The sequence below is a fragment of the Apteryx mantelli genome, chromosome 2 (genome assembly GCF_036417845.1).
Source record: "Apteryx mantelli isolate bAptMan1 chromosome 2, bAptMan1.hap1, whole genome shotgun sequence".
In the NCBI taxonomy this organism is placed as follows: domain Eukaryota; kingdom Metazoa; phylum Chordata; class Aves; order Apterygiformes; family Apterygidae; genus Apteryx; species Apteryx mantelli.
In genome coordinates this window covers 101,495-128,165 of record NC_089979.1, presented here as the reverse complement: position 1 = coordinate 128,165, position 26,671 = coordinate 101,495, and the positions used below count along the sequence as shown (strand labels likewise).

General features: G+C 40.0%; 2 protein-coding genes across 3 annotated transcripts; both read right to left on the bottom strand.

Moving 5' to 3' along the window:
* Positions 1–536: 536 nt before the first annotated feature.
* Positions 537–20,719, bottom strand: MAPK15 (mitogen-activated protein kinase 15). 2 transcript variants are annotated; one of them, XM_067290031.1, is made up of 13 exons: positions 20,640–20,719; positions 17,499–17,597; positions 17,024–17,053; positions 14,498–14,588; positions 13,679–13,809; positions 13,341–13,504; positions 11,591–11,730; positions 10,153–10,210; positions 8,638–8,775; positions 8,295–8,400; positions 5,826–6,126; positions 5,195–5,343; positions 537–2,184 (listed from the first exon to the last, which is right to left on the bottom strand). In XM_067290031.1, the coding sequence occupies exons 1-13, from the start codon at positions 20,706–20,708 to the stop codon at positions 1,978–1,980; spliced, it is 1,683 nt and encodes a 560-aa protein (XP_067146132.1). In that variant the 5' UTR covers positions 20,709–20,719; the 3' UTR covers positions 537–1,977. The 2 variants fall into 2 exon arrangements, with proteins under 2 accessions (XP_067146132.1, XP_067146133.1); XM_067290032.1 differs by lacking the exon at positions 537–2,184 and adding an exon at positions 3,087–3,221.
* Positions 20,720–22,931: 2,212 nt separating this feature from the next.
* Positions 22,932–26,029, bottom strand: CCDC166 (coiled-coil domain containing 166). The gene has a single exon (XM_013939585.2). It carries the CDS (start codon positions 24,158–24,160, stop codon positions 23,273–23,275), a length of 888 nt encoding a protein of 295 aa, XP_013795039.1. The 5' UTR covers positions 24,161–26,029; the 3' UTR covers positions 22,932–23,272.
* Positions 26,030–26,671: the final 642 nt, after the last annotated feature.

Below are 26,671 nucleotides of genomic sequence, written 5' to 3'. Positions count from 1 at the left end.
CTGAATCAGATGCAGTTTTAAGTCCCAAAATGAAGTGTAATAATTAAACAGTGTTCAGTTAGATGATACAGATAAAGCTGATCCTACTCTAGAGAGAAAGATGGGCTCTATATATACAGGTATATATACACATACAAATACATATATGAGGTCCTGAGATTTCTTCTTGCCCTATTTTCTGTAATTTATATTCACATCATTCCTTACATCCCCAGCCTTCCAGCATCATTCTGCAGCAGACATACTGAAAATTTGTTCTATAGTCACAGATTACATCAGCATTTTAGAATTTTGCTTTATTTGTTTAGACTTTTAGAATTTTATCTTGCTCAGCATTGTGTGTTCAGTGTAAAAGTATGTTCCTGACCAGAACGAGAATGACTCATCTATTTAGTGTGATTTTGCTTACCAGATGTTGTAGACGTCTACAGATATTGCAGAATAACTAACTCACTTGGTAATAACAAAAGCCATTTTAGGAATAAAAAAATTAGCGTTACAGCCCATCGCTTCTCAGTTTGGGATTAGGTTCAAAGAAGATCTTAGATCTTGCATTGTATCATCAAACTGCTAGGTTCTAGGCATTTCGTGGAAGGCCCTGAATCAAGCAGCTAGGCTCCCTTTTCAGCGAATAAGAACTGACACCTCAGACTCACAAGAGCTGACACACTGCAGAGGGAGTTGCTACACAGCATGTTCACCCAGTCATTGGTATTTCCTGTATCTACCTAGACCTATACCTGACATGGACAGGAAATGCCTGTTTTATGAATATGCCAGAATAAACCAGGACCTTCCTGTGAACTACATTCCTAGGTCCCTAGTATTACCAGACTTAAGTGACTACACCTGGTGCCAGAAGTGAATGCACTACTTCTTACTTCACTAGTCTTTGGTGTTTAGGTACTAAAAGATAAAACGGAAATACCGTCAAGGGCGGTGGTACTCACATGTTGGAATTTAGTGCTTGAATCCTCTGTGTAAATATAGTTCCAAAGTTCTGCAACAACAATCATTATGATAGGTGAAGTAAAATTTCAGGGACAGAGACTTCTTATAAGAGCTTTGGAGTTAAAAAGGAGAATCTATCAAAAATCAGCATTAAAGCAGAAAAATAGTTTTGAAGTTTACTGTAGTCCCACTGTTACCTAAAAACAACTTCACAATGTTTCAGCAATAGCATCTCTTGGAGCATTGCTTTCTGAAAGGAAAAAAATTATCATCATATTACTAATTGAACAAGATATCCCTGGAATTTTTCTCCCATACACACACAGCAAACATTTATTAAAAGACAAGGATTTTCTGCAGTGCCATACAGAGTTTATTATTACAATACTTACAAAATACATTCATACATGGTAGGTAAGGTATTAAATAGTGTAGCAGAACCCACCCATATTTACAATGTTTTTTTACTTGATTTTAATGAAGTCATTAATCAATGCTATTAATTTACCCCAAAAGAGTCATACAGAAGTCACTGAAAAATAAAGTGAAGGGCTTTAAGATTATCTGTGAAAAGTTGAGCCTTCCTGGTCTTCAGAGAACAGTTTATCAGTTACCTGTTCTGCTCCAAAAAAACTAGATTCAAGCAGTGCACCTGAAGCTTGTAAAGAAGTCTGAATATGTCTAAAGACAGTCAAACATCAGAATATTGCAGCTGCAATTTTCTGCAATAATACAAATAAGGAATAAGAACAGAGTATTCACTGTTCCCACGGTGTGTGAGCAAACAGTGCTGTGGCCATGTCTGGGAAAACTGGAAGGCAAGGGGATTAGACTCTCTTCTTTGTTGCTTTGGTCAGAGGAAAGCGGTACACTTCCATGTGATGAAGAAAGTGAAATGAATAAAAAAAATTTCTCTTCAACTAGGGTAACTGTCAAATGCCTCTTATATTTTCATTTGTTGTTACTAGCAGAGCTAGGGGATTGATGAGACGAGCTGTACTTCACCTGGTTAGAGCTCTTACATATTCACTGTTCATGCTGTTGGGAGGAATTTGATATTGGAAGACTTTGCAATGCAGATTTACATATGGTTCCATAGGCCTGGGAGTAACTGCCCATTGATGCTTTCGGATCACCAGCAGCTCCCATATTTGCAGTAATCTGGAACATCTTTTTACTGGACTTCAGAAGGGGACGAACATCTTTGCTGTGAAACTGAGCATTTCTTGGATTCTGTGAGAGAAAAAAGGCAAGACAGTTCAGGAACCCTTAAGCAGCTTTCTGAAATACAGATAAGGAATGCAGAATTTGCTTGAGCTGAGGGGTAGAACAGATCGTGAATATTAAATGAATAACAAACAAAACAGACTGTTCCGTAAGATCAAGAGTAGGGTGGCGAGAATGGTGTGAGGGAAAAGGGCTTCAGAATGAGTATATTGAAAATGAGATTGGGGCACTGGGGCAAGATATGAGAAACTAATCCTACACTGAAGCAAAGATCCAATGGCCTGTTTGGCTATTATCTTGTTTCCGACAGTTGTGAATGCTTTAAACGTACAAAAGAGAGGTTGTCATCATCATTGCCCAGCATACTTTCCAAGTTGGAAGCTGCATACAGATACTGTGTTTAACAGCCCCACTGGGGACAAGTTAATAATATATCACTTAGATGAGAACAGGCTGGAACCTGCAGTTCAAGGAAAGGTGCTTCACTGCAGCTTCTACTTTGTGAGCCTCTATTAGTTAACTGAAAGGCAAGAGATTCTACCCACTACTGTGGCACTGGCTGTTGTCACCCTAGTGATTATAGGAAAGTCTTTCGTGGTCAAAAGGCTGTGAATAACAGCTTCATGAGCCTGACTGGATAGTGAAAATGCAGACTGAATGCAGAGCAAGCTGGAATGAAAGGACCTTTCAGCTCCTGCTGAGGCAGAACGAGAAATATGGCAAAGTCAGGGTTCACTTAACATAAGATCAGCAACAGTGCTGATAATCATTTACCATAATGCCCTGTCTCTGACACTGGTCAGTATTAGCCTCTCAGGAAACAAATCTAAAGCACAGGGCATACGCAGAGTTATCTTCTCCCTGTTGTGCTCTTCTAGTAGAAGAAAGTTGATTATAAGTACCTGGAGATTCTTGAAGATGCACTGTTCATATATGCATCTGCACATGCAGCTGCTAGTCCAAGGAAAGAGCATCTCTCAGTCCCTTCAGCACTTCATGCTATAGTTGTGGAATAAATGGTTCCTCTCCTTTTCAAAACATTTCTAATGGGATTCCAAGGCAAAGGGGAAGAAAGATGGATTGCAAATGTGCATGGGGACATACTTTGAAGAATTTTCAGTTACTGGCAGTCTCCTTTTACCAACTATTCATATGCATGTTCATATCAGTCACAACAGAAAGAAGAGATTCAGTAGGAACAGGCTTGACCCTTAAGAGAAAGTATCTGCAATTAGACTGAAATGGTTCCGATCATTCAGAGCTGTGTTCAGGGAAATAATCTGCTTTAAGGTAGATGCAATACTGCACGCTGACACAAAGCAGGAGATTCCACCCAGCTCTTGCTTAGTAGTGGTATCTCTCAGAATCTCTATGGGAGGTCCCTGGATACAATGATGCTCAGCATACATTTTGAATGGTTTGGAGTCTGAGCACATAGACATTCAAATATTCTTTTGTGGGGATCTCAGAAAGTTCCACGACAAACAGCAAGCAATCTTTACTGTCACAAAGAGGGGAATTCTTGGTGCCTCCTTCCATCTTATTCCTCTACCATAAGCTCCCCCCTGATTGTCTTGTGTTGGCTAGACTCTCTTTGAGCTAGTTAGCAGACAACTAGCCCAAAGGGGGGGAGTGGAAAGAGGGGCAAGGAAGTCACTGAAGACCCCAATGAGCATACGAACTTGCACAAGGAAGGGTGGCCAGGAATGGAGAAGAGAGAGGAGCAGAGAGGACACAAATTAAACCTCCACTGTTCAGCAACTGCAATCCATTAGGTTGGTTCCAGAGGTAGCGTGAATTCTCCAGTGAAGCCTGGAATGATCCAAAAGTCTGAATCTGGTTTAAAAAAATTTTTGCTACCTACAAACCTTGGACAGGACATGCCATCACTGGAGAGAAATTAAAAGCAACAGATTTGTAATTCTGAAAGTCAAAGGGAGTCTTCGGAGCTGCCGACAATCTGAACAGCACAATCATCTGAAATAGTGTTTGAGTTCTCACTTGTTCAAAGTGATAAAATTGAAGGTGGAATGAAGCTGAAAATTGACCTGTCCTCTAGAAAAATGGTAGAGAAAAAGTCATATATCTCAGGACATTTCAAAAGAAGCTGTATTAAAAACTCGACATGGGAAAAAAAGCATAGGCAGAGAATCTGCAGAGACATTTTTACTTTTCTTTTTGATTGCATTTAGCTAATATATATGATCCATTACAGCTAACCTTTGTGAAAAAATGTTACTAATGAGGCAGAGGCCTAGATTTACAAAAGGAAGGTATTATTACATGTTCTTTAAAGCACCACACTCAAGTATTTAAGTTCCAAAGTCATTCATGGAACTCCTGCATAAAACTATAGGCACCAAAATATCCTTGCTGCTCAAATCATGAGTGGTAGAGTTTTTTGAAATACAGCGTTAGACTCAAAACTCCAGGAGAAAGTTCATGTTTATGAACCCATACTAGCTGAATATAAGCATTAGGTATGTCAGAGACATGAGGTTTAAGCCACATCTGCGTCCTTGGCATTTCTTGGTGATTAGTTTAGATGGTCCTCCTCTCAACATGCTGCCTCATGCACAAAACTTAATTCGAGGTTGTGAATTTCATTAGCTGACAAAACATCTGAAATGTAGGAAATGTACTGAACACTGAAATATGCAAGTTCCTATATGAATCTACCCCATACTAGAGGCAAGTTATGGCCAGTTCTTTCCCCTGCTAGCAGAAACTCTGCAGTTAACACACTCTTCAGCTCTCTCAGAAAGGGAACACACTCTGTGCAAGCCCAACTGCCTTATCAAACCGGGTAACTCATACCATTTGACTGACACTACATACACACTGCGATTTCATTGCATATATCTTTGCCATAAGTAACTTTAACTGATAGACATTTAGTAGTTTAGTCACTCTCAGAGCAATATGACCTGTCTCTCTACCAAGTAGCAAATTAAAGTATTTTTTGTTTATCTCATCTTGATCCCTGAAAAGGTAAGGCAGTAGGACTGCTACTCACATTATAAAGATTCTGTACAACTGGAGGTGGCCGAGCATTTGCATGTGCCCATGTGATTTGTCTCCCCAGTTTCCCATTGTTGGAGGTTCTCTCCTGCTGAGGAGGTGGTGCAGAATGGTTCCTGACCACAGCACCAGAGTTTCCATTACCTGCGGGAGAAATAATATGTAAAGAAGAGAAAGGATGAAAATCATGAGGACACAAAACATAGATTATACTGACTGAGGCAAGGACAGAACATAAAAACTGAGTCAGCCCCTGCCACTCTGCTTCCTCTCACACAGACTTGGACCACACAGAAAAGGAAAAAATAATCAAATTAGAAAGCAGAAACAAACAAAACTAGTTTAAAAGGTATGGGAAAACATAACGGCAACAGAAAAACAAAGAAAGAGAAAAGAGAAGGAAACTGAGTCAAGACCGAAGCAGCAAAGAGATAATGTCATATACACAGAACTCATTCAACAGTGTCTTATTCTTCAATTCATTTTCCTTCCACTCTTTCACCCTCTCATCCTGTCATGTAAATTCCCCTTTTTTCTCTTTCCCTGTTCAATCTCCTTCCTTCCTTCTTCCCCCCCAATAATGCCTCATGGTGAATTACATCCCAATGTAGGAGGGTTGGACCTACTTTGAACAGCAGTGTGTGTTATGGGATTGTATATCACACTGATCTTTGATCTCTGACATAAAGTTCTTGCTAAATCTTCACTCTGGTTGGATACTTCTGGCTGGACGCTAGTTGTAGTTCCAGCATGCATATGTGAATTTTTTAGAAGAGGCGATCTTGGTTCTCTCTGGCCTTTCCTGGTAGGTAAAGTCACAGAACTGGAATTTGGAAGAAGCGGCCTGGATTGAGACTGACTTTGTTGAATGTTTTCTCTTGGCACTAACTCCTTTGGATGGCTATTTACTTTCTTTTCAAGGATCATCTGCAGGAAGGAAAAGTTGATTAGACTTAAAACGGCTACACAGCAGAGCAGAGGAACAAAACAGAAAGAAAGAGAAAGATTTGCAAATAACTAATTTCACAGGATAGGTAACAATTACAAATTTAGAATTAAGGTAGAGTTAGAAAGAAGACAGAAATAAAATTCTCAGTGGAAAGAAAAAATAGGCTAAAGAATTAAGAAAAAGGACTACTTGGGTGAATAGGCAATGTCAATACATCCTGAGGAAGAACACTACTACATAAAATAGGCAATAGCTTTGGAAAAGACAAAAATCTATATGCCGGAAGGTTAACACAATGCCGTTTCTTACCATCCCTTTCTAGAATTTTGCCCAGTCTATTTTTAAATGGTCAAGACAACATTCATTTCAATCACTGCATAATCTTTTCTTACCTACCTCTGCATGGCAATTATCTAGCATCAGAATCCTTGGCAAGCTTTTTGGGTTTTGGTGCAACCTGCTCTCACTTTCCTCTAATCACAGTCCTCCCCAATTTGACACACTAAGATTATTCAAAACTATTCATTTGTTTCTTAGCCTTGTACCTAGGTTATCTGCGAGCAATCTGTTGTCCCTTATAACATCTTTTCTACCTGTGCTCACTGTCTATCCACTTTACTCAATCATCTGCTCAGGACTCCTAAAACCCTTTCACAGTAAAGTTTATTAGATTCCTTCTGTTGAAGACCTTAATAGAAATTTTATAAATAGATCCAACTTTTTAAAATTCAAATTTATTTTTTTCTTTTTTCAATTTTAACTGCTATTAACAGAAGCAATAACATTGTTGCTCTCTCTCTCTGGGAAGGTGGACACATTTATCATCTTCTCGATCTTGTATTTTTTGACCTCCAAGCATCCTTTTTGGTCTTCTCTTCCCACAAGCAATCTTCCCAACTTCTTTTTAACTAGTTTCACTTTCCAGCCTCTGCTCTTCTTACCATCTTCTAGCTCCTTTCCCTCATATTACAGCATTTATGTAATCTCATCCACTGGGAAAAAAAAAAAAACAAAAAAAAACCCACCCACCCACACAAAACTCCCCAGAAACAATTCCCCACCCTAAAGGCTTGACTTACTTCCATTTTTGCTGCTCTTCATATTTCATTGTTAGAGCATTCAACTGAAGCTATTTTCTTACTACTGAGATAGTAGTAAGAAATCCAAATCATCCCAGTCAGCCCAGTCATCATCCAAATCAGCCCAGTCTCCTACAATTAGCTCTGACTTGTGTTTATCTTTGTTCTTTTCTCACTTCTGTAAATCATTACTTGAATGTTAGCTTCAGTTGCTTCTGCTCTCTGCAGAAGTTCCTCTACTCTCTCTCATCTTTTCTTTCTCTGTTTTTTAAGCAGATCTCATCTACTCATGTTTTTGGTTGACGACCTACCTCTCCAATTCCACATTCCTCTGCGTCAGTTTAAAATTAACATCAACATTTACTTTCTCACTCCATGACCCTTTCTGCCTTGCCACCTGAAGTTTTCATTTTCCTTATTTTTTTAATCTGGCTCTCTTTCCCCTATTACTTAAACTTACTAGGAAAGTTCAGCTTTTATTTTCCTTTTGATCTTATCTTATATATCAAATGGCATTTAAATTACTATCCTTCCTTTTTCCCCTGTACAACCAAAGGTCTTACTTCAGCTTTTATTTCCTTGCTTGATTATTGTACCATTTTCATTTTTTTCAAGTGCTACTTCCCCACGTTAATACATTCAAAATACGGCTCCTAAAGAATCACTGTCCTTTATTATTATTTTTGCACATCAGCTACACTTCAAATTCTTCACTTGCTCTTCCTCCTCTGTTAATTTTAATTGTTCTGGAATCTGATAATTCTGTGTACATGGTACAGCATGACTTGGCACTTGACTACATTTTAGCACCAAACTCCAGTCTTTCTCAGATATCATGCTTTACAGACTCTTCTTTTCCCAGTGGGAATGTAGATTTAAAGATCTCTTTAAAAAGTTATGACAGTATGGAACTGAATAATAAGAAATGCCAAAATGTAACTGTAAACATACATGGAAAGCCTAGGGGAAGACAAATAGGAGAAAGTGACAGAATTCATTAAGTGTGTGAAAGAATAGCAAGTTATCTGGAGGAGCAGGGTCTTGGGAAATAGGATAAGAGGAACTACCTCATATAATTTATTTCGATACTCTGCTACAGAGAGCTGGATATCATCATCTAAAGGAAGAATCACATCATAACCCAGAGAGGGTTCCCTGGCAGGACAGTGAAACCTAGGAAGAAAATAACACATAATGTAACACACTAAGACTAAGAATAGCACCACAGATTAATACCATGTTGGAAAACATTGTTCAGTCATCTAACGCAACCTCCAGCCTAAACAGAGAGAATTACGAATTAGCTTTGTCTTTTTTTCTACCATGCGTATAATGGAAGCTTGTGCCAAGAGCAGCTCTATCACGGTTCAGAAGACAGCAGGGGAAACTGCACACTGATATTCCTCTCACCTTTTCACATAAGGATGCTGCAGTGCTTCCTCTGCTGTTAGCCGTTTATGAGGGTTAAATACTAAGAGTTTTTTCAGAAGATCCAAGGCATGTAGTGGAGTAGAGGATGGCAAAATCTCCTCAAATGTTACTCGCTGCCTAAAAGTCAAGAAACAATGGCATAAGCTCCCTATGTCTAATTCACAGCAAAGTCGTGAACTACAGTTCTGGGAATCACATCAAGACGACACCTATCCCCAGAATCACCAATAGTATGCCATAATCCAGGAGCACTCCACCATACCCACTGAACTAAGGCTCTCACCTTGCTGATTAGGTTCGGGTGCCTCCCTCCTAGCCTTGGGAACCTACACAAAGTGCCTAATTTAGAAGTCTAGTCTTTCTCTTGTTTCAGATGTAATCGAGCAATACCACACCCAGCATGCCAGAACCTACTAGAAGAATAACCAATTCTCTGGAATATTTCTTTTGTTCTTTTGACAATGGAGGAAGCCCAGACTCCTAACTTAGATGTTTTAATTAGGTTGTTGAAGATCCCATGATCCAGCTCTTAGAACTACAGAAATATATTTCTGTATCATTTGCAGTGAGAAGATGAAATTTTTGCACTTTAAAATTCTAAAGATAATTATTAATATAATGAACATGTTATAACCTAATACATTTGAAAAATGGTTTTAATACACTATCTTTAATCTTGATTTTAAATCATTTTCATGCCATGACAGCATTCTTTCAGTTTAGAAAAATGATCCAACATTGAAGAATACCTTTTGAACTGAGTGGCTCAGAAAAAATTCTTTTCAGTTTTGAGCATGAAGATTTCACTTGTTCTTTTATTTAGCTAGCGCCATCTATCAGAATTTAACCATTCAAGCCCCATATTATCGGGGGGAAAAAAGGAAGATAAAATCCAAAACGTAGGGCTGTCAAAAAAAAAAAAAAGTGCATTTCAGCTAGGAATGAATGGAAAGTTCTAATTGCTGTCTTCCACTGCTGTACTTAGAAAAGGGTTATAGAAAAGATAGAGCCAGACTCTTCTCAGAGGTGCATGGCAAAATGACAAGAAGCAACATCCAAAAATTACAACAATGGAAATTCCTATTGGATACAAGAAAAAAGAAATTCATAGTGAGAGTCATTAAGCAGCTGAAATGAGGCTGTCAGCCTGTACAGCTTCAGACATTAGACTCAAACAACTCAGAATAGGAAAATATTCTAATTTTGAGAAAGTACACATAACAATAGCTTGGAATGTAGGCAAACCTTATTGTTGTTCCCAGATTACAACCAGTCGTTGGTCTTCTCATCAGGGTTTTAATTTTTTTATTTAAAAACAAAACAAAACAAAAAAAACCCTTACATCCCTTCCTTAGAGGTAGGTGAATACGCAGAGAGGAGGAATCATTTCCAGTGGTGAACACTGGAAGGTGAACATCAGGTGAACAGGTGACATTTCTGTCCATGTGATATAGTGGACCGTTGACTTCTGAGACATGTCTATACAAGGCTTACCGGGAGCTCATGCGGTTGATAACTGAGGCCCTGTAATCTGACTGCATAGCCAAAATATCTGCAATAGAGAAAAGATACAGTTAATGCCAACATTAGGATTACTGGAACCATACAGTTTATGAAGAAAAGCAACTATTTGACTTTAACATAGGAAATTAGGAAAACAAAACTCAGTGGGAGATCTTATGGAAGGAGGATGCAAAATTTATTTACAAATGTTCTAAGTTGATTTTCTCAACTCCTATTCATCCTCTCATAGATTGCATATGCTTGCCCTCTTATACCCACACATTCAGAAGTACCACGACATCTGAAGCCAAATGGTCTGGCCAGGATCACTTGTGTGTGGTACAGTGGACAAGGGATATCAGCTATCGAGTTCCTCATCCCATCTCTGGGTTTCTTCTTGACTGGCGATGATGAACTATTTTCTGCACATATCTTTCACACTCTTTAAGAGTAAACAGTTGTTCTGGAATGGTTTTTTGCTTCAGAATTTTGCTTCTTTGGTGTCCATAAATCTTAGGCAAGATACCTAAGACTACTCATCATTTGTTTTTCCTTGTTTGAAATGTTTTGACCATATGTCTGTTCTTACTTATTTGGCTAATAGAAAAAGAAACGGCATCTGTGATATGCTGCAACTTTGCTGCCATTGTCCTGTGTTTAGGATGCAGGACCTTCTGCTAGAGTCATCTGCCCTGTGGTCTTATCAGAGTGTAGGTTTTCTGATTTTGACATAATCAACACATTCCTCAATTTTATTGCTGAGAACGGTAGCATTTTTTGTTACCGGTGCAGGTTATTCTTCAACTCCTGTTTTGTTCTTTTCCTGATGTTTTCACACACACATTCCCATTCATATTTCATTCACACCAACCTGTTACAAATCTCTAATAAAGAATATAAATAAATGTAAACTAGAATGGAATTTTTCAAGACTGTGATGTCCTTAAATCAAAGGTGGTTATTTTTCTAAAAACTATTCATTAGCTCAGTTAGAACACATCAACATGTTGCAAAAATTAATAAACTTTATGGACTGGAAGTCAGAAAACATTATCATAATAATAATAATCCCTTGTGTGTTTTAAATATATGTACTCCAGCTTTCACTTCTGTGTTTAGATTACCAGACTAGAAAGTCCAATTTACTGTTACTATACAAGTCCCACAGGAGTATGATACTCTGTTTTAAGCCGTTATCCTCTCATAAATCTCAAAAATGTTTTGGAGAGCCTGGTTCTTATTTCTCATCTAATCAAGCACAGTTCTATTTTCCTCTAATGCTAACATTTCACAATTAAGTCTTTAACTTCCTTGGGAAGATGTAAGAATGATTCACAACTGATATCCTCTTCCCTGATACAGCTGCACTGCTTTCCTTTCACTCTTATCACCACCACTCTGAATATCTTCCTCCACAGAAGAGTCTTACCTTCTGCAGATGGGGCAGGAATGACTCTCAAGATCTGCTCTATTTGATTCACAGTTGATGTTCCAGGAAAGAGAGGTTTCCCAAGAAGCAGCTCCCCCAGAATACAGCCAATGCTCCACATGTCTACCCCTTTAGTATAGCTACAAACAAGAATAGAACAGCGTGAGGACCAGATCAAGCAAGCACCTTTCTGTACTTGATATTTTCATCCTCTGTGTTAGCTCCTTTTCATAGAAAAAACAAGCTTGATGACCATTTTCCCCATGCTCTCCTGCATATTTCAGATTCCCTGCTCTGTGCTCCTCCTCCCGTCTCTTCCATTTTTGTACTACATACTGACCTACCTACCCTCATCTGGAAACACGAGATCTGATATTGCCTTAGATGCTACATATCATATGATGGACCAGGCATGTGAGCCACAAGCTACCATACCACATGGCAACAAGGTACCATACCACATGGCAACAAGGTACCACACATTAATTGCTCTCCAGTAACTGCCCATGTACAGATTCTTATCTCACAGCTATATCTCACATCTTACCTACCTGTAAGGTAAGTAGATCACCTCTTTTCTAGAAATTAAGAAACTTCAAATGTCCTGAAACATGACCAGACAAGAGCTTTTTCAAACAGAGAGCTGCTGAAGAGCAGCTGGCTTACATCAGCCAGACTCAAAAAGTCATTTGGACCAAGGCTGACTGCGCATTTAAACAAAATTGAGACATCAATGAAAAATTCTGGAAGGCTAAACAGCACCTCTAGAAATGGGATGTGAACCTTTTTTCTAAGTTCTAACATTAGACACATTATTACAGGGTTTAACACTTAAAGAGAACAATATGCTTCACTGAGTTTGTAAAGAAAGGTCAAGATAATGTACTACTGTGCTGGGTGCACATGCATCTTGTAACAGAACAGGAACATCACATCACTTAACAGTTATTCTGCTTTCCGTTATCACTGCAGCAAGCAGAGAAAGAGCTGTATTAACCCAGGTTAAACATTTAGGATGAAAGTGAAAAATTAGTAATTCCAGTTTCCCTCAGCTAGTTTTGTATCCCCCACATTTGAAATGGACAAAAATTATCTGCAGAGTCTTCTTGCCATGTTAGCTGCCATGGCTGAGCCAAGCTTCCTTTCACTCTAGCTTTCTTTCCCTAGACTTAGAAAGAAAAGCAGAAGATAGAGTTCCTTAAGAAAGCAAGCAAACAAATATATAAAGCAACAGAAAAAAAACACAAACACATACAAAAAACAATACCAAAGAGAAATATCAGCTACTGAGGATGCTCTTTGAGTAAAAGTATGACGGGCCAAAGCTTTCAGCTCTGTCCACTGAGAGAAGGAAAGAAGTGCTTGAAACAGAGGAGTAACAAAATGAAGAGAAAACCAGCCTCCAGAGGTCCTTAAAGCAAAATTTGGAAAAGAGGACTAAGATACTCAAGAAAATTTTGCAAAGATGCAGATTTAATGGGAGAAAGAATAAATTTGGTGGGAGAACGGATGACAAACATATAAGCTGGATGATGTATGTAAATGGGCAACCTAAGAAGACAGGAAAGAACATGCATGTAATGAGAGACTTTTCAGGTGCACGTTGAGAAAATGGCCATTGCATCTGTTGATATCTAAACTAAAATGATGCAAGACTTCTCAGCCAGGAATTTTTCCCAATAGTGAAGAAATTACATAATCCCATCCTTTCTCTCATATCAAGCAGACTGTATCCCAGTCTTACAGTTACCTCTGAGAGGAAAGTAAGATCTCAGGGGCTCGGTACCAGCGTGTTGCCACATATTCTGTCAATGCAGGGTTGCCTTGGTCCTCATTCATCTGACACAGAGAACGAGCCAGCCCAAAATCACAAAGTTTAACAAAGCAGTCTGCATCCAGCAGGATATTTGAAGGCTGTATTGAACAAAGAAAAATTAATAAGCTCTTTACTCTTTGAATAGCAGGAGGTTATTATTAAGGTTCTTATACTAGTCTCATTTCTTTCACGCTTTCTCATTACTGTTTAACAGAAAACTTGACTGAAGGAATGACCATCCATTTCAATAAAGATTAGTGACTGAACTATACCTTCTGATCCCTGTGAATAACATTTCCTGAATGGATGAATTTAGTGGCCTTCAAGAGTTGGTAGAGAATGTAACACTTGTGGATGTCTTTCAACAAATTCCCCTTCTTAATCACTGCATGTAAATCTGTCTCTGTAATACAGATCAGTAAAGGATTACAAATTGTGAATATAAGTTCCTCAGAGAAAGGCAACAAAGACTATTCCCAAAACTGTAATCTTTCAAGTGCATCTTCAACAGAAGTTAATATTTCAGTTACTGATAGTACTGCAATCTCTCTGTATTACCAGGTCCACTTCTGAATTATAAATGTACCTATTATACCCTTGAGTCCTAGGTTCGCAGTTTCACATGGGCAGAGAAAAACATTTATGCTCCTTAACTCTGATCAAGAATGCACTAACTGTAAAACTAGAATAACACCTACTGTCTTATTTACATTCTGCACTATATATACCCATGTATACTTTGACCTGTAGAACTCATGCTACAGTAGTTGTTCTAGTGCATAATTTTGTTATAATAAAGGTGCATATAGTCATCCCATGCAATTCTTATGTTTCTACAAGCCTTCTAATTTGTTTCAAAAAGCCCTCCTTCCAGTTCTTCAACCAAACCAGTTCTCATAATTATTTTTGCCCGTTCAGTTTCACTGCTATTCCTTTCTAATCACAACTGGCATAAAGACCTGTACTGCTCCTATGTATCTACCTCCATCATTATTCATGTTAGTCATCAACGCACTACTGTCAAGGTAGGGAACAAAGATAACCCGTAAGAGAGGATGAATTTAAATGGCTGATGCAATGCTGAGTCTCACCCATGGACTCAAAGATGAGGTAGATGTCCTTGTCATTCTGAGCTCGGATAACATCAAGCAGCTTAATGATATTTGGATGTTCTCCAAACTCCTGCAGAGGAAAGAGACCCAACTGTGAAAATCAAGAGCCTTGCTTGTGAACCAAATAAAGAACAATAGCTTATTTTATTTTGTATTGTGTTCTAGAACAAACATTAAAATGTTATCTCCTTCATTATGCTTCTATAGAAATACAAAATAAATGTTTTTTCTAAACTTGCTCCACAGTATGAAACTGCCAAGTTAATCTAAAAAACCTCTGTTTCTGAGACTTTAGTACTAAAAATCCCTCTATACCACGTACAAATAAAATCCAATCAACATTATGCACCTCATATTTTGTACTCAGGACAAAGAATTATTGTGGCTGTAAAACTGTGATAATAAAGGTGCCATCAACATTTATAAATTAAAAAACCCACCAACACAATTCAGCTGGCCAAACAGAAACTGCTTACTTGAGGGTAAGCTGAAACACTCTATAGATTGCATTGAACTCACTTTAATGGGAGATCAGACAGCCAACACGCACAGAGATACCTAAATACAAATATTGTAACCTGAAGGTGAATCCTATCCTCACATTTGCAGGCTGATACTGCTGCCAGGAACACTTACTTCATCCACAGCCATAATGGCTTTCATTTCCTATAACTAACGCTATAAGCTAGCACCACTGTGAACACTTCACAGTATGCCATTTTCATGAACCACCCTGAGTAGAAAATTATAATTACAAAAATTGGTTATAATGTACATCTAGAAGAATTCACAAACTAACACGCCCATCTGCAGCAACCAGTGAAAATACACTACAGAGCTGTAATACAGAGCCAGGCCATCAAACATCTCCGAGGACACTATTCACAATACCCACTTTAATAATATAAAGAAATCTTCATCCAAAAGATAAAGTTTAAGAACTTAATACTGAAGGAAAACCTCCACTGTCTCACACTGTCTTGCCCTGGAATTGATAATGGAAAGTTATGAAAAAGTTTCAATCAATACTATAAAAACATCCTACCTTGAAAACAATCTTGCCAGAGCCAGTCCTACTTATCTTTGCTTAAAGAACCATACTCTCACTAAACTCATTACCAAAATCACATTCTAAACCGTGGCCCAAAAGGCACCAAACAGATCTAGATTTATGCTGAGCAATAAATGTTAAACCTGCCAGCAACATTATGACCAACATACTACATATCACCCAGAAGAAAACCATCAAAATGTCTGGATTCTACATACACACTTCTCAAGTATAATGAACTTCATCCAGTGCATTAAATACCCTTATGGTAAATATACAAATGAAACTAAACAATCACTACCCACAGGAAGTAACTCACACAGACAAGCAATATAAGACAAAATATCCAGGTATGTAAGAAAGAATATTTCTTATATAATCTTTCCATTTCTATCTCTCAGTCCTAAGCCTCAAGGAAGAGCTACAAAAAAACATTCAAAAAGAAGAGGTGGAAACCAAAATTCTTAAGTCTATTGAGCACCAAAAGCCATGAAAATAATGTCTTAATGGCACATTACAACCTTCCCCTTCCCCCACATCTTGTTCTTTTCTTTAGGAGGAATCTTTCTCTTTCTTTTCCCAAATCCACCTCCACTCACCTACTCCAAAAGTGCTATACTTTCAGAGATGATCTAACTTATAACTTAAATTAATTAGCCTCTAAGCAACTGTTCTCATAAGTTTTTAGCTCTTAAGTCTTTTGCTTCTATTTCAGGCTTGAAGAATGATTTGAGAGTCCAAAACCTCCTGTCTTTCTCACCTAAACTTAACGGTCTCAGGAAACACCTCTTCCTATGAGCCCCATCTTGCTTGTATCCTTAGATGATCATGGTTATAACAACATTACCACTATTCCAAAACATTAATGTTTCTACATGATAGGTATACGGAGGAACGGACAGATGATTTTAATGCCGCTGCCACTGATACTGTAATTAGGCCTAGTGTGTGGTTAATAATATTAAAATAAGAGCAACATTAAGTAATTCCATATAGAACGTCTCCCTTTAGTTATGCTTTAATTTTTTCAAGTGGTCAAGTTTCTTCTTACATGAGGAAGGAAGAGAATTTTAGCATGTAATCCTCTTCCATCCCTTGTCCCCACCTCTGAATCATGGCATTTAAACTTCAAGGAAAAAAATCTTTCCATCCATAAAGAAGATGTGAGACAGAGCGCATATCCATATGGTGGTTATAGAGTAGACACATTACTAAAAACGGTGGAGGAACAAGGCATGTCTGAAAGAAGATATAAGATCAACTCTCTATTTCATTCAGGAGCTTTTGCGGAGTTATGGAAAGACTGTTTGCCAAGACAGACAGTGAAGAAAGGAAGTGAAAAGACATGGCAACACTGACTACTGCATTTCAAAAAAGAATGAGAAGGAAGTATGTGAATGACAGCAGAGATAATTAAAAATCAGAGCGGAGGGGGGGAAAAAAATGGACCTTACCTGCAGGAACATAATCTCTCGAAAAGTTCTCTAGAAATAAAGAGAAACATTTATTATCATAACAATAGAATGACAGAAAAGAATATGAACTTCCAATGGAGAGAGATAAATCCATTCTAATCACTGAGGTAGAAGAAAATGTTATGCGGTAGACAAGCTAGAGTCATAAGCGTGCTCTCAGTGCTTAGATACTGTTGAATAACAACATAAGGAAGAATCAAATTGCACATGCCTATAAAGACACTTTCCCCTCAGTAACATCAGTCAGTAGTCTGTAAATGCTATGATACACAGAGCCTCATATATTTGCTCATTTTAATCCTAATATAATTGTAGACTCTATTATTACACACAACTGTCAAATAGCTAACATTTTTCAGAGCACAGTTCAGTTGCCTACACATAGGTCAATATATAAAACCTCAAAATACTCTCACTACATCCTTCAGGACATGTCAATACAATGATTTCTCACCTGAGCATCTGTTCTGTTCCTGAAAGCATCAAAAATCTTTTTAACGGCAACTGTTTCTCCTGTCCTGCGATCAATTGCTTTCCACACAATGCCATAAGCCTAGGGAGGGAAAAGCACAGATGAACAGTGTACTATCTTAAGCTCAGTTCAGACCTTCAGTGCTGAAGTAGAATGTACTCAACAGAGAGCTTAAAAGAAGAGACAATCACTAACTACCTAGGAGACAGAAAAATTAGGCCAACGAACAATACTTCTTGACTGAAGGACTAAGAACATCCATACTGAGTCAGACAAAAGGTTGACAAGGCCCGGAATTCTGGGCTCAAAAGCAGCCAATAGCAGAAGTATATGAATAGAGTAAGTATATAATAATACTTCCCCTTAACACCTTCCCAGCCTCTACTAATTCCTGGCTGAGGACATACCTGAGCCAGAGATGGTTTCAATGTATTTTTAAAAGTCTCCATAGGTTTGTCTTCTATTAGCTTGCCCAGTTTCCTCTCAACAACATGCTAAAGTATCAACAACATGCTGTTCCAAGAAGAATGTTTGCTTTTCTAAGAAAGAAATCCTAGCATGACATAGATCAAACTAGTAGGATCCTCCTAATTCAGTGTTTTGATTTTGAGCAAAGGTATGAAATGCTGACCACAGTGACTCTACAACAACAGCAAGGTAGAAACCTTTGGAATAGCTTCTGTTGGTTAAAAAATCATCTTAAACCTTGGAACCCATCGCTTACAGCAAACACCACCAACATATATACAGAGCAATAACAATAAATCTCATCACCTGCATTTGTCACATTAGCACCTAAACACCGCAAATAAGGATGGATGATGCAGTGAAATTAAACAAGGCTCCATGAACTTGGTTTTTAAAAGTACTTACCATTGTTCTGTTCAGCACTGCCATGGGTAAATCCTAAATTGTCCTATCATCTAATGGAGTTTTTGTTTCAAAGACAGGCTTCCTATACTAAGAATGTCTTTTTAGGCACTTGAACTTCCCATTCTCAGAAACCAGGTAAATGAAGAGATATCTAAAGTGTATAGTAAAATAAGAAAACAGAGAGAAGGGATGTTTTTCACACTTATATAGCTGATGTGGCCAGAAACAGACGTCTGTCTCTGGTCACAAAGACCTGTTTGTGTTTGAGATCCTGAGCTACATACCCTCTCCTGAAACTGAGATTAGGACCACACACACACACACAAACCCACCACCAACAACAACAAAAACCACAATTGCCAACATCTCAGCACCTTTCTGAGATACTTTTACTCCATTTGCTTGCTTTGCCTGATGTGCAGCAAAGGTCTGGAACCCATGGACCAGGAATGCTTGCTTTGCCTGATGTGCAGCAAAGGTCTGGAACTCATGGTCCAGGACCATGAATATTCTTGGGAAGTCTCCTTTAATATCAATATTGGAGTATTTAAGTATAGGAATCACTCATTTTCTCATATTGGAGCTGTTTTACTTTGTACAGTTATTTAAATATTAACTGGGCAACAGAGTGAGAAATGACTCTACTGTGCAGGGGTAAGGCATTCCCTAGAAGGTGGAAAGTTAAGATTCAGATCTATCACCTAAAAACAACAAAATTGGAGCTGTTCCACAAGGGAGGCTGCGTAATCACCATTTGCAAATATCACACTAGTTAACACACTCATCCAGAACAGGAAAAACTCAAGCTAAGGTTCCTGTTCCCATCATAGGCAACACTGATTTTAATTTGAAAAAATTATGAACTGTTTGAATGCCCTCACTGTAAAGGAACAGCTTATCTCCCTTGTTGCTGGCTGTCTTCCCTGCTCTATTTTTTGGGCAGTCTTCACCTGTTTCAGGGCCTACAACAGTCTTTTAAAGGCTCAGGTGAGATCATTAGCAGTGGAATCTTGCCAATACATACAGAGCTTTTTGCATACAAGAGGCAGAAAACACAGATGCTTAGGAGACCAGCACTACCAAAGTTAAGAGCTTCGCTAGTAGTTTTGATAATGTCAGTGATGCCTAGATGATGAACCTAAGGCCTCTAAAGACCTTTAAAGACCTGGATCCATGTAGTTATGTTTGTGAAACAGCCTCCAATTAGAACCCTCAAACAATTTGGTATTCCGGATGAGAGAATAAAGCCATCCTGTTCTAAGAACATAACATGTTAAAAGATGTAATACATTACATTCAGTCAAAGGAAGAAAGCTGTTAAGTAGTAACAGGATGGCAGCAAAAAGAGACAAACTTAGAATGAAATACATAAAAAAGACTGGCATGATTTCAAAACTAGAAAAACAAACCATCGTCTTCTAGGAGAAAGGAGAAGACATGCCTCTCACATATCCAGATGGAATTGCACACAAAACACTTAACTATTGGTACCAATGCAACTAAGCAATGGCAAACAGTTGCAGATCAAAGAAAAGCAGCTCATTAGGAAGGGCTCAGAGACTGTCTGAGGAGAAAGAGCTGAGAAATTAACTTCGGCTCTTTAAAACTACATATAAAAATATATAAACACTTTACGAGGAAAAACTACATGATGTGGCATTATACTTGAAATAATGGGGTTACAGTAAATGTGAAAGAATCTGACTGACAGAATCTGAGTCTCTTTTTGAGACTCAGACTCATTTTACTACAAAGCAGGTGTACATGAAAGGTCTAATACTGCTTTGTGTGGTAACAGAAACTTATAGCAGAGGACATGGCAGTGGGAAGGGTTCTCCACTAAATTACAGGAAAAAATGACAGGGAATTTAAAGGTATTTTTCATTTTGTGTGCCACACATTGCACCTATCTTCCTTTAAAAAAAAGATAATCGTGAAACAAGAACAAAAAAAATCAAATAAAGCAATGAGGCTATGATTTGTGGTTTTCTTCCTCTCTCAGGCATAATAAGTAACTCGGGGCTCGGTATTTCGTCAACTTTTTGATAAACTCTCAGAGCTCTACCACTGAACGCGGCCCTGGTCAGAGGCCTGCGCCCGCCCGGGGCCGGGGGGGGGGGGAGAAGGGGGAGGGGAAAGGCCCGAGGCTCCGCGCCCGCGGGGCAGCGCCGGCAGAACCCCCCTGCCCGGCACAGCCCGCCCCCGGCGACAGCACCAGCCGCGCTCCCGAGGCTGCCCCGCCGCGCTCACCCCCTTGCCCAGGCGCCTCTTGATCTCGTACTTCTGGGACACGAGCGCCTCCACCTCCGGCGCGCTCATGGCTGCCGGGCGGGAGGAGGGGGGCGGGAGGAGGGAGGCGGCGCCCTCGGCGAGCGGACGAGCCCCGCAGCCCCGCCGCGCACCGCGCCGCGCCCTCCCTGTTGATTCCCGCTGCTATGGAAACAGCCGCGGCGCAAGGCGCATGCGCGGGCCGTCCCATGGCTGCGCGGGCGCGGGGCCCCGCTCCGGCCGTGCCGCTGGGGCGGTTGCTGCGGTGGCTCCTGCCCACCCACCCTTCCACCCCCCTCCGCTTCCCGTGGCGCGGCGCGGCGCGGCAGGGAGTCGTGTGCGCGGGCCTGGCCGTGGTGGCTGGCTGAGGGGGCGGCTGCTGCTGCGCAAGTCGCGCGCCGGCGGACGGCGCCCCTCAGGCGGCCGCGGGCTGTGAGCCGGGGGGCGGCGGGGGGGGGGGGTGAGACTTTTCTGAGACAGCAGGAGTGTGTCCTTCGTCTTACAAACTGTGAAGAACTGTGGTGGTGGGGCTGGAGACCTCTAGCATTGCTACCGCACCTGATACTATTCAAGATACACGGTATTTTTTTTATTTTCATCTAGCAGCTCTTTGTGCAAAGGCCTACGGTGCAAGCTTCTCCTCTTGGTGGCATGCCCTGGGAGACGCTGTCTGCCGTAACATCCTCACTCACAAACTGATGAAGTACGGGCTGGTAAGAGAACAGTGAGGTCGACTGAAAACTGATGGCTGAACTGACGGGCTCAGCGCTGTGGTCAGCTGCAGAAAGTCCAGCTGGAGGCCAGTCTCTAGTGGTGTCCCCCAGGGTCCGTACTGGGGCCAGTGCTGCTTAACCTCTTCGTTAGCGACGTGGATGACAGGACAGAGCGCACCCTCAGCAAGTTTTCCGATGACACAAAACTGGGAGGAGTGGCTGATACACCAGAAGGCTGCGCTGCCGTTCAGAGGAACGTTGACAAGCTGGAGAGATGGGCCAACAGGAATCTCGTGAAGTTCATTAAAGGGAAACACCAAGTCCTGCACCTGGGGAGGAACAACTGCATGCACGAGTACAGGCTGGAGGCAACCAGCTGGAAAGCAGCTTGGTAGAAGAGGTGGGGGTCCTGGTGGACAACAAGTTGACCACTGACCCCACAACACGTCCTCATGGCAAAGAAGGCCAACGGCATCCTGTGCTGCATTAGGAGGATCATTGCCAGCAGGTCGAGGGTGATCCTTCCCCTCTACCCTGCAGTGGTGAGGCCACATCTGGAGCAGTGTCCAGTGCTGTGCTCCCCAGTACAAGAGAGACATGGACATACTCGAGTGTGTCCACTGAGGGGTCATGAAGGTGATTAAGGGCTTAGAGCATCTGACATACAAGGAGAGGCTGAGAGAGCTGGGATTGTTTATCCCGGAGAAGAGAAAGCTCAGGGGGGCCTTAGCAATGTGTATAAATGCCTGATAGGAGTGAGTATGGACAACAGAGCCAGACTCTTCTCCATGGCACCCAGTGGCTGGATGAGAGGCAATGGGCACGAGTTGATATTTGGGGAATTCTATTTAAGCATAAGAAAAAACCTTTCTTACCATGACAGCGATCAAACACTAGAACACGTTGCCCAGAGAGGTTGTGAAGTCTCCATCCTTGGAGATATTCAAAACCCTACTGAACACAGCCCTGAGCTACCTCCTCTGGTTGATCCTTCTTTGAGATCCCTTCCAACCTCAGCTATTCTATGATTCTATATAAAATATCCCTGTGTGAATATCCGCACATGGAGGAAAGGTGACCTCTGGTGTTGGCATTGATGAGGTAATTGGAATTTAGAAGAGTTTGGCTTGGAAAGTGAATATACCTGTAGGCTATCAGAAACAGAACTGATTGCCCGTTGTTTCTGAAGTGAAACATTAAAGCAAGCAAAAAATGAGGAAAAAAAAAGAATCAAAATTGATATGAATATATTCAGCGAATATAGTTTATTGATAGTTCTGACTAAAGGTTGAATATCTTATATTAGTACATATACTAATTAAAGAATTTAGTTGTTTGCTAATTTATTTTACCTCCTTTGGAGACTAATGAAAGATTAAATAAATTAAAGTCCTTGCCTTCTAGAAGTTTGGGGAAAATTAATGTTGCTGGAAGTAGAAGCTGGCCTACGCCAGTTCAAATTATGGTATCTGTAGGTGTAGTTGGCAGTGAAAAGTAACAAAGGTTGCCTCACTAGGTCTAACAATGTAATTTACAGGTGGAAAGTTACTAACTGATGAAATATCAAAGGCTGTTCTCAAAGAGAGAAAATCTCATTTTATTTTGCAGAGTGAAAGGATTGCAGTTTCAACTGCTACTTAATATGGATGTTGTGGAAGTTAAAGGTGAGGTTACTTTTAAGATGTATTTGGATTGTGCTCTGAGCACAAGCAATGTAAATCAAACCATTCACCCACCCACAGAACATGTCAGCTATTCACCTCACTTCTGCATACTTTGTTACCTGACTTGTAGTAGCAGCAGTCCAGCTATGTCTAGTGATAAATTGGTATGAGTGAGGAGTAGAGAAGTGTTTCTTCTGGGCTAATGAACACATCTGAAGGGGCTATGGAAGCTGTAGGTTTACCTGTTTGCATCATGTACCTCATGCTGGGGAAACCAGCGACGCATGCGTGCCATGTCCTGGCTGTATTGGTTCTCCTGAAGAAGCTGCTGCTGCTGCTCCCTCAGTTGAAGCCTGATTGCTTTGAGAGTGCGTGAGCATTGGATGAGGTTGAGCAGTTCCTGGCGTAGATGCCAGTTCTCTGCTTTTATTTGTTTGGCATGCTGAATCAGAGATTGCACTGCTGCTTCTTCTGCTTTCTTGGTCAGAACCTGGATCTTCTGATGAGACTCTGCCTCACAGGCAGCCTTGGCCTGGAGAAATCTGCTCTTGATTTTGTGCATTTGTTCTGAATGCCGGATCTTTGTGACCAGCAACTCCTTCTCCAGGTCCTTAATCTTGTTCATCTGTTCCAGCTGCAGGTCTTTGAAAGGCTGCAAGTCTTCAACCTCCTTGTTCATAAGAGAATACTTTTTCTCCATATCCATGAGGTAGTTCCTTACCTCCTTCTCTTTTTCTGTATACTGTGAGATTAGCTTCTCTTTCTGCTTCCAGATTTGAGACAGATCAGTGTGATTCTGGTCATTTAATGTTATTATCACGTTCTGGCACTTCTGGCTGTATTTTGTTATGTAGGAGAGGTAAGCGTTGCTCTCTTCCTGATTCTGTTGAGCTTCCTTTTCTAGGATATCGTTCTCATGGAGGAAGTGCTCCACTCTTCCCATGTACGTGTTCATATGTTCAGTAAGGGTCTTGTATTCCTCCTGCAAATACTGCTTCCTCTCTCTGACAAGTGTTTCCATGGGGCTTCTTCCTTTGGATATTTCTCCATTCTTGGTTCCTAGTCCTTCCTTATTTGTTCCTGTGCGTATGGTGTCTTGTTTCAGCTTCTTTTTCTTGGATGTCATACTTCACACTGATGTATCAAACTCTGGCAAAATGTAACAGAATGAAAAATTTGGAATTCTAGGGGAGTATTCCAGTCACATGTATGAAGGTTGCTCCCCCCCCCATCACGTCCTCTTGTTTTCAACTGCTTATGTTTGGCCTAAAATATTTCATGTCTGGCCTGCATCTTGACTTGAAGCACACATATGTACATATGTGTATGTGCCTTTTTATAGTCCTAGTCAACTGATAAGTAGTTTTGCTAATCTACAAATATGTATCTTTTAAGATTAATTTTTTTGTTGTTGTTTAACGTTGTATTCTTTCTGTAGTTTGGAGTATGGGGTCAAATTCCACTGGGGAATTATTACAGTTTTACATTGTGTACTGTTTCTCTGTAGACAGTGGGTCTTGTGGCTAGAACTTCAGCCAGACAGTTGGTACTGAAGGCTGGATAGAGGCATGACTGAAATCCATAAACTTATAAAGTAAATTATAAAATATGGCTGCAAAATCATTGGACTAGAAGCCATCCGAATTACTCTGTAGAGAATTATGTTACGGAGAGAAGTTCCATTTCTCCATCAAAGTTAGATTCCTGTATTTACATTTGAAGAGGCAGAATTCACAGCCACATCCTTTTTCTGGAAGTAGATACTTAACTCAGTATTGTCTTATGAAATGGGAGTAGAGAAGGAAATGTTGCTTCCAGTTTAAACCTAAGACTTCAATGACTGATCAGGGTGTTTAGTTACTTTGGGGAGTGACTACATTCTTATCCTTCCTCTGCCTGAGGTAACATGAACTGACATCTTCTTGGACATCATCTTAACTATTAGGCTATAATATAATTTGAGACACAACTCTTGGGCAATTAAATATTCATGCATACAGAAAGAGTGAAAGAATGACTACTGTATGGAGACTAATGTTTCAATCCATGGACACTCGCCAGAGGGAGGGGAGAGTTGTGTTCCAACGCTCATTACTCTTAGATGTACACCCGGGTTTCCATGGCCAGAAAACAACATCCCAGATTAGAGCCCAAGGTGAAGAAACGTGTAGTGCAAATAATGGCAAGAATTATTATTTTGTTAGAAAAAGTGGCCACAGTAAGATGTACCTTTAGAGCATACAATTTTTTTCCAGAAGGGCCAAACATTACAGAACAATTAATGCTCAGGCACAGTAACAAGCAAGAAGCTGTACGTGTCTGGAATGTATGCTTTTTTCTTTAGTTTCAGAATAATGTTTCTGTTAATCTTGATGTTTGTATGCCGAAGGTTCACACTGTTAAGTACAGCTAAGCACATCCTGAATCCAAGAAGTAAGTTAGAAGACTTGTTTTGTAATGTTTGTGAGCTACCAGGGGAAGATGATGGAATAGTGGATAATGCCTTAAATAGCACTTTTTAAAAGCCCTCTTCTGTACATATTAAATGATTAAAAGATAATACATCACAGGAAACAGTGTCTGGTAATTAGGCATAATTTTTGTGGTGTGAATGAGGCAGGGAATTTTTGATTAAGTAAGTGGTAATGTAATTATTTTAAGATATATTCAAATAGTGTAAACACTATGCCTACAATCCTAAATTAAGACTTTGCTAATTTTTTTGAAAGCAGACATTTCTCTTTTTTAAATGCAACATTATGTATTAAAACTGGTGAGATACCTGCAATATAAGAGGCATGGTTAGGTCCAGAACAAATATTGAGGGAAGGGAAATGCATCAGTATTAATGACTCTTGCAGACTTAATTGTGAAAATAAAAGTGAATAGAACTTTGTGTGCTGAACTTTTAAACTACTTCTTCAAAGGAGGAATACTGCAATCCAGGATTTAATCACAGCTAGAGAGAAGTCTGATAAGTCTAATGTAGTTTTTAATGAACACTTCTAACTAAAACTTATTGCATCCTAATAAAACTGATGTCTCTCTTTCAGAAAATGTCCAAAATTCAAGTAAATAGGTGACCAAAGTAGAATAAATATACAAAAAGCTCTTATCGTAGTAATAACAGAACAGGTTCCAAGCTGGGAATATGGCAGCTGCATCAGAAGTGTAGTGCATAAGGGAGCCATAAGAATCTGAGGGAGAAATCAGTGCAACTGTGTTTTGGGAAACACACTTAAAGACTAGAAGGGTGTCATGATGGAAAGTAGTAGAAATGAGTTAATGCAATAGGGTTTGGGGGGAAAGACAATTGTAGGACTGTGTGAATGTTAGGGGAATGGCTAAATCTGCATGGAAAAAGCAAGCTTTGCTAAAGCTGGTATTATACAAAATGTGTTTTTCAGAAAGCCACTGACCTTTCCTGTGCTTGCAGTCTTAAAGTTTCAAGATAACTTCTTCTGGCTTGCTCCTCCTGGCTTACAGGACAGCATTTGAAGATAGCCAAACTGTGATTTCTGAACAGAGCCGTTGTTTACAAGCTGTGTGTGTCCATGGTGATGAAACACTGCAGCCACAAGCAAAGCTCTGCAGCGAGATTCTTGGAACGATTTCAGTTCCCAGCCTGGCTGTGAGG

What these genes read in the sequence shown, in the direction of transcription:
- MAPK15 (XM_067290031.1), bottom strand. Translation starts at nt 20,708, where the DNA reads ATGAGCGCGCCGGAGGTGGAGGCGCTCGTGTCCCAGAAGTACGAGATC. An exon ending in TTATTCACAGGGATCAGAAG is followed by an intron (nt 13,505 to 13,678) that starts GTATAGTTCAGT and finishes TGTTCAATACAG; the next exon opens with CCTTCAAATATCCTGCTGGA. An exon ending in AACACACACTGCTGTTCAAA is followed by an intron (nt 5,344 to 5,825) that starts GTAGGTCCAACC and finishes TTTCTCCCGCAG; the next exon opens with GTAATGGAAACTCTGGTGCT.
- CCDC166 (XM_013939585.2), bottom strand. Translation starts at nt 24,160, where the DNA reads ATGACATCCAAGAAAAAGAAGCTGAAACAAGACACCATACGCACAGGA.